Raw genomic sequence first — 12,358 nt, forward strand, 5'->3', positions numbered from 1 at the left:
GGTGGGAATGACACCCCCCCCCTCCCCAGCTGCATGGCCTGGTGTGTCCCTCCAGCTTCATGTTTGTCCCCTCCTTCTGTCTTAGCAGAGAGCGTGTGAACAAGCGGCGAGTGAAGGAGATGGTGAAGGAGTTCACACTGCTGTGCCGAGGGCTGCATGGCACGGAGTACACAGCAGACTACTGAGCACCTGGCCAGGACCGCGGACAATTTGCCCGGACCAGCTCTTCCCTGCAAGGAAGCCCCCCCATCCTCCCCGCCCTGCTGCAGTTGGCTCGTAGAATAACCCTCCACCTAGAATTAACCCACTCAGGACGCTCCTCAGCTAGATTTGGTGGCCGCATCTCGGTGTCAGCATCTTTGTTTCCCCCAGCATGCTCCCCCCTCACAGGGGACGGGAGTGCCGGCTGCAGGAGGCGGTGGCGGGAGCAGGGGAGGGGGGCGAAGCCTGGGCAGGACTGCCCCAGCACGGACTGCCCGGTGCCCAGGCTACCAGCCCTTCCCTGGCACTTCCCCGTGGGTGCCCGTGCCCCACGGCGGGGAGGCTGCCCCTGTGCCCGCAGCAGTGGCTGGCTGGGCAGGGGGGGCTCACCCCCTGCTCGTTTGTACGTGTGTGGTTGGGAGGGGGGAGGCCCTGCACCTAATTATATTAAGAATATTTCTACGTTGTGGCTGTCATTATTGCGGTGCCCAGACTTTGCCTGCCCCTTGCCTCTGGGAAAGAGCCCAGGGGAGAGGCTTCCATCAAGGTTGGGATGCCTCAAAGCCTCCTGGCTCCGCTGTCGGAAGGGATGGCAAAAACCAGCCACCCCCCCACATGCTCTCCTGTCCAGCATGAAGCAGCTCTGGAGCAGAAACAGTCCTGCCCCACAGGAGGGGCCAGACCATCCCTGCTGAATGCGCGGGGTCCTCCCCGCAGCACAGCATAGGTGCGCCCCACTCCTGTTCATCAGAGCAGGTGGCTCACGCTCAAAGCCTTCTCCTCTTTGCCTTAGGTCCCCAGCCCCACCTGCAAACACGCTTCCATTTATGGGGGTCCCAGTCCTGATTTTCTTTCTCTTGGACTAGTTTTAGCTGACACACAGAGCTGCACTCACCAAGTGGGCACCAGGATATCTGTTTTCACTCTGGGACACCCTGTCTGCACTCCTTCAGCCCATGTTTTTTATTCTAAAAGAGGATTCACTCACAAGTCTTTTTCAGTCCAGCTTTAGTTAGCAGCAGTAGCCCACAAAAGCCTCAAGTCCTGGTGCTATCAGCTCGTGTGAAGCTGTGACCTTTCCGTGTAGGGCCAAAGCTGCCCTGGACTGGGGAGCCCTCAGAGGTTGGGTCTGGGCCAAGCGCCTCTCCCAGCCCTGCCACTGCCCAGACACAAGCCCTGGGATGCCACAGGCATCCCTGAACACACATGCAACTCCTGATCTCCCACCACAGCACTCCCGTCCCATGGTCACATCCAGCACAGGGCCAGTCCAGACCCTTGTGAGACCCATCTGCATCTGACACCCCATGGCAGGCATCACCCGGCCCCTGCACACCCCCTGCTCCTGCTGAATCAAGGTTTCTCGCGCCCCTCATCCTCGTAAGCAATGGCAATCCCTCGTCGGCCCTGCACAGCCTTGGAGATGGGGGTCTGCCCCAGCTGCTGCTCCAGACCCCGCCAGCTGCGGGACTCCAGGAAGGAGGCTGGGAGGAGAGAGAAAGGAAACCGTTACTGGGAGCAGGGAGGCAGCACTGCCCCTGCACTGGGGCTCAGCCTCACCACGAAACCGAATCACGAACCAGCGGGGCTGATCTCCGCGAGGGCTTGCGTCTGGTCCTTGCAGGCCAGGGCGGTGCTGGGGGACAGCTGGGGGGCCGGGGGGTCGCAGAGGTGAGTGGCACGCATCTCCCCCGTGATCAGCGAGATGTCGGGAACAGCCTCTGCTGCAGGGACAGCCGGTGGGAGCTCAACGTGCGCACAGGCACCTGTCAGGAAACGGTAATGTTAGTCTGGTCCTCACATCTATCCAGCCAGCGCAGAGCTGGGGCAACTGCAGCCTCCGGGCAGGGGAGCAGGGCAGGACGCACCCCAGGAGGGTGTTGGGCAGCTGGTTCCTAGTTATTACCTGGCAGCAGGTCTCGGAAGTCAGTGAGGTAGTTCCCTGTCCATTCACGGGCTGGGTTACAGGCCAGCTCCAGCTCATAGGGGGTCACAACAGGCTGGTAGAAGTCACTGGAGTCCAACAGGGAGTTCTGAGCACAGGCCACCAGGACGAAGATGTCCACCTCGAGGAAGTTGGCCAGCTTGGCAGGGTTTGGCTTCCCTACGGCCAGTGTGTAGCTGCGCTTGCCGGCCCGGCGCAGAAGCTCTCGGAGGTGCTGCAGCACGGCCAGGTAGCCTGCCACACCAAGGGTGCCCACCAGGATGCCCACCACATGGGCATCCCGGGCCCGCTCCACCAGGTAGAGGCGTCGCATCAGGGCCCGGTTGACATTGAAGGTCTCGCGGCGGCCGCAGCCAGTAACAGGATCAAAGGAGCTGAACGGGCAGCAGTTCCAGGTCAGCATGAAGCTGGTGAGGGCCAGGCCCTCGGCTCCCACGTAGAACATGGCGCAGTCCTGCAGCCTTCCTGGTGCCCCCACAGGGAACTGGCGGCCAAACTGCCGCTCCTCCCCGGGTGGCACGGGGCCGGGAGGGTCCTCACACACCACCCTGGAGAAGACGACATTGGGGTATTCAGGGCACAACTGCTGCTCCAGCTCACCTAAAGGGAGAGAAGAGTGAGAACGAAACATGGCAACAGGCCTGTCCTGCAGGAGGCTGGACAGCAGGTTAGGAGAGAGGAGAGGACAGAAGCCAAGGCTGGGGACTACCTGCCTGCTGCTTCTGCCTCTCCCCCTGGCAGCTCTGCAGGGCTCTGAGCACTGCAAGAGCCCTGCTCCCTGCCCTGGAGCACTCACCCATCGCGTGGGCATAGACTACATCATTCAGCACTACCACACGGCTCTGCCGATCGGGGTAGAGCTCCCGGAAGGCCGCTGCGCAACACTCGACGTCCAGGGGCTGCTGCCCGAAGATGTGCAGCACCGGGAGCTTTCTGCAGGGGCTGAGGCAGGCCGGGCCGTAGTGCAGCACCGCCTCGGCAGCGGCGTGCTCGGCGGCCACTTCGTCCACACAGCAGCTGCGGGGAAGTCTTGGCGTCAGGCAGGCTCGGCACCACGGAGCTCTTCCTCCTCCCTGGCACCGCTGTCCCCAGCCCAAGCGGCTCCATCCCTCGGCCCCGCCATGCTGGGGATGAGCAGCCCCGTTTCTGCCCACAGGACACGCCCCACGGCCCCACACCGACCTGCCGTACGTGGTGTCTCCTAGGATGTACATCTCGGCCTCCGTCGACGCCTCCAACCGGGCCGCCACCGCCGCCGCGTCCGCCAGGAGCTCGTCGGGGAACTGGAGAGCGACCTGGGGAGGGGGGTGGGCGGAGATGGGGTGAAGCCCCGAGGAGGGGAGGCCCGCGGCCCCCCGGCCCTGTCCCGCCGCCGGCCCCGCTCACCTTGCGGAACCCGCCGCCCCGCACGAAGGCGGCGGCCCGGCCCATCTCGTAGAAGCCGTCGAGGTTCCCCCGTGGGGCCGCGGCCGCCGCCGGGCCCAGTTCCCGCCGCAGCGCGGCCGCCCCGTCGCTGCTGAAGGCCGTTGCCATGGCGCCGCGGGATCGGGGGTCCGAGCCCGGCTTCCGGGCTGGAGTACGGAGCCGGCCAATGAGAACTCGGCACCGCCCCTCCCCGCGTTCGGAACTCCCGCCCCTAGCGGAGCGGGGCCTATCGCGCTTCACGGCGGGGGCGCGGAAGAGGGGAAGGCCAGCCAATGGCAAGAGGCCGCCCGCCGCGATGCATTCTGGTCTATGTAGTGTCTGGTCTAGGAAGGGGCAGCCAATAGGCGGGCGCGTGTGGAGGCGATTGGCAGGACGCTATTTCCGCTCAGGTGCCGCGCGTTCCGCTCACGTGTCCCGCGCTGGTCAGGTGACGCGCCGCTCGCGCCTGGCCGGTTCCGCTCCAGCTCCATCCCCGCCGCCGCCGCCGCCATGACGGGGCTCGCGCTCCTGTACTCGGGGCTCGGCCTCGCCTTCTGGACCACGATGCTGGGCGTCGGTCAGCGGGGGGCCGGGGGGGCCGGGCGGTGGGTCTGCGGCCGCGGGGGCTCCGGGCGGGAGGTGGTGTGGGGCAGGGCGGCGGGGGTGGCAGCGCCGGCGGCCCTCCCTCCCTCCGGTGGCGGAGCTGCTCGGGAGGGCTGGCCCGGGGGCTGCCGCGGCACCGGGGGCTCCTCAGCTTGGACCTCACGCCCTGTGCGGTTTCGGCAGCGCCCTTGGAGGGCCCGGCTCCAGCGGTCGGTTCGCTTCTCGGGGTGTGCGGGAGCGGCAGGGTGCTGCGGCCAGCTGAGGGTCGCGTTTGGGTTTGGCGGGTCAGGGCGGGTAAAAGCAGGCGCCCTGGTTTCGCTGCCTGTGACAGCTTGACGCCTCCTGCACGGAGGAGATCGCCCTCCCGCTTTGCCAAGCTGCCGTGGCATAAGGAGACGTGCGAGTTTGGCCGGATGATTGCAGAGCTGGTGTGTGGCAGCCCAGGCTCTGCTGCTGATGGCACTGAGGATGGATTTAATATGTAAGGGGGAGCAGGAAGATTTTGTGCTGGGAGCTGCTGTTTTTTTCATCTTTCAGTGCATAGTGAAGTGACCATGAGCCAGACAGGCTGGGGGAGCTTTGACTCCTGCCTCGTTGTTTGGATGAGGGGAGAGACCAAGTCAGAAAGGGAGAGTGTCTCATTCCCTCGTGTTTCCAGGGCCTGGTGAAGCTAGTACTGAGCCCAGGGCTGCCTTACTGGGCTCTCTGAATCAAGCAGCTTCCACCAGTGCACATATACACTGTGAACTCGAGACTGATGGAAAGTCTCGATGAGCTGAGCTGAGATCCTCATAACTTCCCCTGCCCTGTTGCAATCCCTTTTTGGGGAAGGCATGAGCAGGAAGCGATCTCACTCTGCTCAGAGTTGTGGTGGTGACTCTTTGTTCTTTCTCTCCTTGTCCTGAGCCCTGCTTTGGTATTTTGGTCCTGCTTCTCTGTCTCTTTTCTGTCCTTCTGGCTGCGGGGCTGGTCACAGGAAAGTGTCCTTCACTCTGCTTCTTTTGTATATAAATCCAAGGCTCACTTGCTCTTGAAGAAATGGAAGGTGCCCTGAGGATCTGCCCTGAGCTGGTTGTAGCTCTTCTTTACCACTCCTGGGGAGTGGGGGCAGCTGAGGCTGGCTGGGTTCAGTTCCTGCTCTGGCAGCCAAGCCAAAACACAAGGCAGACCAGCTGGGCCCAGCACTGTAGAAATCATCCCTGCAGGTTGCCGGGTGTTGAGGCTGAGATGTGGCCTCCCCCCTGTGCTCCCTGGCCGTGGTGGCACTGTTCCTCATTTGTGTGTGTCCCTGCAGGGGACAGGGGGCACTCCAATTCTGTGGTTGGAAGGAGCGTTACCACTTCCCATTTCGGGGGCAGCTCTTCTGGAAGTGCACAGGGTGCTGAGCCCCAAGTCACGTGTGGAGGGGTTTAACACACAGGGGTGTTGAAGACATCCCTGCTGTGAGGCTGGCAGGTCTCCCTGCTCTGCAGCGCCGAGGCCCTCCTGTGGGATAAGTCGTCCTGCAAGTCTTGGCCATAAGCAGGGAAGGGACACATGGTCCTGCCCTGCCTGTTATTGCTGCTGGGCATGTCACCAGCTTGCCATCACCCCCTGCCACCAGGCTGTGACTCTGGGGGAAGGGAGCAGCGGGACACGTGCAGTGATCTCTCTTCTGCTTTTAAAGATTTCAGAAGTCTCCCATTTCCTCTTTTCCTGGCTGTATTTGGGGTTGATGTCACCCAGCCACTATCTCTATTCAGCCATAGTAGAGCCATCCCTTCCCTCTGTTTATCTGGTTTGAAGCAGACAATGCCACACTGCCTGCACTTATCTGTTCCTTAGGGCCAGGTCACCTGCTCTTTAAGCTGTGCGCCATGCAAAGAGCAAGTGTACTTCTGGCCTGCAGCTGGGTTTCCCACTCGTGCGCTCAGAGCAAGGCAGGGTTTCGGTGTGAGCACCTCTGCATGTGCTTGGGCTGCTGGGTGTGACTCCCGACTGCGATACGGCACAGGAGAGGAGCACTTGGGGTACAGCAGGGCAAGCTGTCCTTGTAATCCCTCCCTGGAAAGGAAGGGCTTTTCAGGGTTTCACAGGGCTGTGCTTTGGTATCTCCTGCCTGTGTTGGAATACAAATTTCTCTGGAAATTACTAACCCTGGGAGAAACACTGAGGACAGCAAGCACATCTTGAATGTCCACAGCCTTGGAAAGGGGGGTGCTGAGGGGCAGCTGCAGCTTCTGGTGTTGATAGGCTCCTGGGGAGTGACACAGACCCTGGTGGGATGGTGACGGAGCAGCATGTGATGGTCAGGTCACAGCATCGTTCCTCTCACCTACCCTGTGAGAGAGAAGAGCTCACAGCTGGTCACCCAGGGCTGTGGCTCTCCAGTGGAAACGAGCCATTGGTGATGTGGATGGAGACTGTGCTGGGGCACAGGGCTGTGGGTTGCCCTTGAGCCCCTGTAGTCCAGCATGGCCTGTAGGTGCTCAACAGGGCCATGGAATGGAAAATTGGTGTGACAACCACTGCAGTCCTCTTCTGTGTGAAGACTAGGATGGGGTCTGGGAGTATGGCAGGTCTGGGCCATCCTTGTCCTGCACTGATGTGGGAGTGCTGGCATCACTGGGGCAGCATGTTGAGGGGGGCACTCTGCCCCACAGCTCTGCACACCTGAGCCAGTCTTCCTAGAACCCTCCCAAATGCTGTGCTGTGCCCCAGGGCCTCTGCCCCGGGGCTTTGCGGGTGGGGGAGGAAACAGTAGTACCAGGCTGGTAGCTGGTGCCTGTCTGAACATTCCTGTGTTGCTCTTGCTTTCCAGGGATCTGCTATACAATATTTGACCTGGGCTTCCGCTTCGATGTAGCCTGGTGAGTTCCCTGTCAATATCAGCATCCTCAGGGCTGCGTGAGAAGGTGTTAACAGTGCTTGCAGGAAACAGTACTTGCTTGTGAGCAATGGGCAGCGGTCACTGCATCGCAGGGAAACAAGCGCTGCAGTGAGTGGGGCTTCTGCTCCCCCTGAGGCAGGATAGATGCAGCCTGCATGTACATGTGGCTGGCTCCATAGTGGGTCCTGGTGCAGCCATCACTGCCCTTCCCACCCCCTCTCCCAGCCCAGGCTTCCCCTTCACAGTGACAGTTTGGGAGGAAGATCTCAGTCCATGCGGGTGAGGGTCCTGGGTTGCTGGCTGGCAGAGAGAGGCCCTCGTGGCCCACTGTCTGACTGTGCTCAACCCATCTTGGGCTGCATGATCGGGGGGGAGGGGTATCTTTTTTGGGGCTGTGCACCATGACTAGCGAGGCTCAGCCTGTACACTGACTCGGGGCACTTCTTCCTCTCCAGGTTCCTGACAGAGACCTCACCCTTCATGTGGTCCAACCTGGGCATTGGCCTGGCAATCTCCCTGTCCGTGGTGGGAGCTGCCTGGTGAGTGGGGCTGGCTCTTCAGCAGGCTCCTGCTGTCCCACCTTGGTAGCTGTGTGTATACACTGCAGTTTCCCCACGGCAGGGCAGAGACAGAACAGTGTGTACATGCAGGGATGTGGCACTCTGTGGATCACCACAGCAGTGGAGCCAGGTTGCTGAGCTCCTGATGGGTCTAGGCAGACCACCTCACAGGCTGCAATGGCAGTGGAGAGGCAGGGATGTCCCTGGCTCTCTGGAAGCTGTACCCCTGAGCCCAGGCTGTGCAGTGGAGGCTTTTGTGCCCCAGCAATTCTGCTGGTGTAGGTGGTGGAGCTTGGGACCACTTGTACCCTGGGGGGTGGGCAGGCCAAGTCTGCAGTGTCCCCCAGCTGCATGCCTGATTCTTTGCTCAGCTGGAAGATTCTGGTTTCCCTATTGAATCCTTCTGCAAGTGCCAGACCCTCCACCAACCACCCTTGTCTGCCACAGGGGGATTTACATCACAGGCTCCAGCATCATTGGTGGTGGAGTCAAAGCGCCTCGGATCAAAACCAAGAACCTGGTCAGGTAAGCACAGACCTGGGGTTAGTGCTCATGCCATGCCGGAGCAGGGCAGATCCCAGGCTGGTGCAGAGGCTCCTGTCCTATCTCTAGCTGGGTGCTGCTGGCAGACAGTTCCTTGCTGAGCTGCTGATGCTGTTTGCTTTCAAAACAAAGAGCCCTAAAGGAGCCAGAGTGCTGCTTTGAAGAGTCACTGTGTGATATCACACAGTGAATGAGCCCAGTGTGTTCAAAACAAACACCCTGAGATCTCACTTCCTGCCACACAGCATGGTTCCCCTGGCCAGACCTTGCACAACCCTTCCCTGAAGGAGCAGAAGGGGGCTCATGGAGGGCAGGGCTCCCTGATTTTGCTTCCCACAGGGCCGTTACAAGTTACTTGGGTGGCACAGCATGACCAGCACCCAGCCTTTATGTTTGGCAGCTCCCCCTTGTTCGAGCGGAAAGCAGTGGGTAGGCTGGACTGCCTTTCTGCCCTTGGCAGCAGTGGGGCAGCCTCAGGAATGGCTGTGGAAGGGTCTGGCTGCCAGCTGGCTGGGCATGAAGTGGTGGGGGCTGCTTGGGGTGGGTCAGAGCCTAGGACACATGGTCAGGCTGACTGAGACACTGTGCTCAGACTTTGCCTTTCTCCCACAGCATCATTTTCTGCGAGGCTGTGGCCATCTACGGGATCATCATGGCAATCGTCATCAGTAACATGGCTGAGGTACGGGAGGACCTGGGCTGCTCTGCCAACCCTGCGCCGGCCTCAAGACCGCATGTGGGCATCGGCCAGTGTTGTGAGCAGTGGCCCTGTGGGGACTTTGGACACTGTTGTGGCTCTGGGAGCCCCTGGGCTGGTGGTCTCTGTGGTGGCCCTTGTCCATACTGAAGAGTGGGTTGGGAGAGTATGCACAAGGCAGGTGTCATGAAGCCACCCAGGGATGTGGCATCAGGGACAAGCTCTGGTCAAAATGTGGCTGCTTCATGCTATGTGGGGGACACATGCCTCTCCCAGGGGCCACAGACTTGCCACTAACCCAAGCTGTGTGCTTTCTCTCAGCCTTTCTCTGCAGTCACCCCAGAGACGATTGGAGCCAGGAACTACCATGCAGGTAAGGACTGTTCAGTTCCTGGTGCCGTTGCTGTGTGCATTGCCACACCCTGACCGCTGCCTTCTGACCAACCCATGGCTTGCTGCAGGTGTCCGGAGGACCTGTAACTCTTCTGCTAAAAAGCAGCTTTTTAGTTACCTTCTTGAGGCCCTCCTGCACCTATCTGGGCTGTGCTGCCCAGCAGCAGCGCTGCTTCCCCCTCAGGCAGCAGCAGATTGCTGTCACCTGCTGGCCTGGTGCACCCTGGAGCAGTCCTGTTCCCCAAACAGGAGGATGCTGCTGGTGCTTGGCAGCTCTGGGCCTTTTGTCACCTCAAGGTGGATCGGCTGCTGCATGCTCTGGGTGCAGACAGAAGGGGGTTAGCCCGTGCTCATACAGTGTTCCTCTCTCACAGGTTTCTCCATGTTTGGGGCTGGCCTGACCGTGGGGTTATGCAATCTCTTCTGTGGGGTCTGTGTGGGCATTGTGGGCAGCGGGGCTGCCCTGGCTGATGCCCAGAACGCTAGCCTCTTCGTCAAGATCCTGATCGTGGAGATCTTTGGCAGTGCCATAGGGCTGTTTGGGGTCATCGTTGCTATCCTGCAGGTACCTGCCTCCTGGGGCCACCAGGCTTATGTGAGCACAAGTTGACTGTCACCCTGGGTGCTCTTTCAGCGCCAGGGAGACACACCTGGGCTCCAGCACAATCTCCTGCATTGGGGTGGGGAAGCTGCTCACAAGGTTTGGGGTGGCACAGCTCTCCCCATGGCATACTGTGACTATTTGCAGCAGTGTGAACTCCTTTGATGGCCCCTCTGAGCAGCTATCACCAAGGGCATCACCTTGGGTCCACCGTGTGTGATGCTCATGTCTTATCAGTGGGAATGATAAGCTGTCTGCAGCTTATGGATGGTCCTGGGATGATTGGGTGGGACTGGGGTGCTGAGCTGGGGTTCGTGGGGCATGGCCTAACCTCTCTTCTTTCTTTCTAGACATCTAAAGTAAAAATGGGCAACTGAGCCCTGTCCCTCCCAGCCTGTTCCAGCCCGCCCCAAGAGGTGCTGTATATACTTATTTAATGTTTCTATCCTTGACTGGGGCGGGAGCTGCCCAGGAGCAGGAGCCCAGCTGTGTAGCGCCCTGTCCTCCTGATCGATCAGCCTCTCAGAAGAAACAAATTTCTCTGTGTGAATTCTGCCCCCAGCAGCCTGGCCAAGCCTGTGGGGCCCAGCTGCTGCGTGTCCCGGTGTGTGTAGAATCAACCACCAGTGCAATTATGTGTCTGTGAAATAAATATGGTTCTCGTCCAAGGATGCAGCTCTTCCTCTGCCCTGCACGTGCCAGGGAGGCTTGCAGAGAGCAAGTGCTGATTTAGGCTGACACCCTGCTCAGAGATTCCCCTCTGTGCCTCTGGCAAAGTCACTGTCCCTGTCACCACACCTGGTGGTGTCAACCCTATGTGGGGTTAATCCTGCTGCCTGCTCAGCCTGCAAGAGGCCACCCTCTCTGGGCTGTGGGAACATAGAGTTCTGCTTTGCTGCCCAGAGCAGGTAGGAGGCTGCTGGAGCAGGCAGCAGGCAGCTCCACACTGCCTCTGCCAGGCTCCTACCAGCACTGGCACTGCCCCATGCACAAGCACAAGCTAGTTTGGGCCTTTCGGCTCCCACCCAGGTAGTTTAGCGCAGAGGGAGTGTACTCAGTGTCTGTAGCCTCACTGTGCAGCTGGGGAGCCCCAGAGGGGCAGAGGAGCAAAGCTTTTGCCCTGTCTGAGGCTGTCCCCCCCGCCAGCAGCTCCCTTGTGTGATTTGGCTGGGTGCTGCTGGGTGCCGGGGCTCTCCAGTCTGTAGTGACCCTCTGTCCTGGGGGGCCCTGGCAGAGGTCCCAGGGGTGGGGACATTTCCTGCTGGCTCTGCTCCCTTCTCCCTGGTTGCGGTGAATACAAGCGTGGAGAAGCCGGCTGCGGACAGCTGGGCCTGCAGCTCATCTGCTGTTTGGGGGAAGGGAAGAACAAGGTCCTCCTGCCTCCGCTCTGCAGAGAGCCTGGAGCTGATGCTTCTGCAGTCTGCTGTATCCAGCACAAGGCCCTCAGCCTGCTGTGCTGTCAGTACATTTTTACAGGGGAAGCATCGATCCCCAGGTGCTTTTAGTGCTGTGTCAGGGGGTGAATGCCTGGAGCTGCCCATCTCTCTTCCCACCTGGATGCAACAGGCTGGGGCACTGGTGGGGCTGCTGGAGCCAGGGAGGGGTTCATGCCTGCTGATTTTTTTTTTTTTGCCCTTGGACTAGGACAACTACCTCTGCACAGCCTTTCCAAGCTCTGCTGGTTTTCCAGCTCTGCTCTGTGTTGTCCCGTGCATTTTGGGATAGTGGTGTGTTTCAGCCCTGGGTGTGGGAAGGCTGTGGCAGGAGCTCCGTGGGCCCCATGTAATGGCAGGGACACAGGCTGGGCCCTGCCTACTCAGAAGAAAGGGTGTCTGGTGTGGCCAGAGTTTTGGCTGTACCCTCATCCTCTTGCACTGCTGCTGCTGCAGGCCCGAGACATCTGAAAGCCCTTGGGAGCCTCAGGGCCATCTTGTCTGACCTGTGCCAAACTCATGGGGCTGTGCTCAGGAAGGAGATGCTTGGGGTTGGAGAGCCTGCACTGGTGGCAGAGAAGCTGCTCTATGGGTTAATCATCTTCCTAGTTAATAACTGTCTAGAAAGGCTCACCCACTTGTCTTTCAGGGGTGGGTCTTGCCCTGCCCTGCCTTGATAGAAATCCATCTGCTGTCAGGAGTCTCCCTCTGTGAGGTGCTTTTCTACCCTCCAAATCCTGCCCGTATCATGGCTTTGACAGGGGAATGGGCTCCAGACTTGCCCACGGGCCCCTTGTGAGGACACAAGACCCACCAGGGCTGGTTCTGGGGCGGCCCACAGCCAGCAGTGCCAAGGTAAGCATGCCCTGCCCTGCACTCCCTTGTTCTAGCTGTGTGCGTTTGGGTTCTAGGACTTGGGTGTGCTAAATACCTGCTGCTCAAGCATGGAGAAAAAGCTTAAGTGGGTATCCAGAATCTTTCACCTTGTCTTATTTAGGAGCAGCAGGAGTTGAAGGATGATTTGGTGACTGCATGTGAGTACTTGGAGGGGAAATGCCACCTGCCGAAGACCTGAACCAAGAGCTGGAGGCAGAAATTGGACAGCTTTC

General features: G+C 60.1%; 3 protein-coding genes across 4 annotated transcripts in view; 2 read left to right on the plus strand and 1 right to left on the minus strand.

Moving 5' to 3' along the window:
- IPO13 (importin 13) overlaps nt 1-663 on the plus strand; it is a 32,057-nt gene extending 31,394 nt beyond the window's left edge. The window contains exon 20 of one of the 2 annotated variants that reach the window (XM_033000548.2): nt 86-663. In XM_033000548.2, coding sequence (XP_032856439.2) covers nt 86-185 — 100 coding nt within the window. In that variant the 3' untranslated portion in view covers nt 186-663. The remainder of the gene's footprint in view (nt 1-85) is intronic. The other variant, XM_033000549.2, reaches the window with a different exon arrangement.
- A 529-nt stretch (nt 664-1,192) lies between these two features.
- On the minus strand, nt 1,193-3,714 carry DPH2 (diphthamide biosynthesis 2). The gene is made up of 6 exons (XM_042806996.1): nt 3,533-3,714; nt 3,329-3,441; nt 2,943-3,163; nt 2,108-2,746; nt 1,782-1,967; nt 1,193-1,685 (listed from the first exon to the last, which is right to left on the minus strand). Exons 1-6 carry the CDS (start codon nt 3,677-3,679, stop codon nt 1,555-1,557), a joined length of 1,437 nt encoding a protein of 478 aa, XP_042662930.1. The 5' UTR covers nt 3,680-3,714; the 3' UTR covers nt 1,193-1,554.
- A 244-nt stretch (nt 3,715-3,958) lies between these two features.
- ATP6V0B (ATPase H+ transporting V0 subunit b) lies at nt 3,959-10,484 on the plus strand. The gene is made up of 8 exons (XM_033000377.2): nt 3,959-4,127; nt 6,954-7,002; nt 7,478-7,561; nt 8,030-8,107; nt 8,738-8,807; nt 9,144-9,195; nt 9,590-9,780; nt 10,167-10,484. The coding sequence occupies exons 1-8, from the start codon at nt 4,061-4,063 to the stop codon at nt 10,191-10,193; spliced, it is 618 nt and encodes a 205-aa protein (XP_032856268.2). The 5' UTR covers nt 3,959-4,060; the 3' UTR covers nt 10,194-10,484.
- Nucleotides 10,485-12,358: the final 1,874 nt, after the last annotated feature.

Source organism: Tyto alba, unplaced genomic scaffold (assembly GCF_018691265.1).
Source record: "Tyto alba isolate M040663 unplaced genomic scaffold, T.alba_DEE_v4.0 Super-Scaffold_1000006, whole genome shotgun sequence".
Taxonomy (NCBI): domain Eukaryota; kingdom Metazoa; phylum Chordata; class Aves; order Strigiformes; family Tytonidae; genus Tyto; species Tyto alba.

Excerpts from the sequence above, each read along its gene's own strand:
- DPH2 (XM_042806996.1), bottom strand. The coding sequence starts at position 3,679 with ATGGCAACGGCCTTCAGCAGCGACGGGGCGGCCGCGCTGCGGCGGGAA. Across the intron at positions 3,164-3,328 it reads GGAGACACCACGTACGGCAG|CTGCTGTGTGGACGAAGTGG; the intron begins GTCGGTGTGGGG and ends ACTTCCCCGCAG. Across the intron at positions 2,747-2,942 it reads AGTCTATGCCCACGCGATGG|GTGAGCTGGAGCAGCAGTTG; the intron begins GTGAGTGCTCCA and ends CTCTCCCTTTAG.
- ATP6V0B (XM_033000377.2), top strand. The coding sequence starts at position 4,061 with ATGACGGGGCTCGCGCTCCTGTACTCGGGGCTCGGCCTCGCCTTCTGG. Across the intron at positions 4,128-6,953 it reads GACCACGATGCTGGGCGTCG|GGATCTGCTATACAATATTT; the intron begins GTCAGCGGGGGG and ends CTTGCTTTCCAG. Across the intron at positions 7,003-7,477 it reads TTCCGCTTCGATGTAGCCTG|GTTCCTGACAGAGACCTCAC; the intron begins GTGAGTTCCCTG and ends CTTCCTCTCCAG.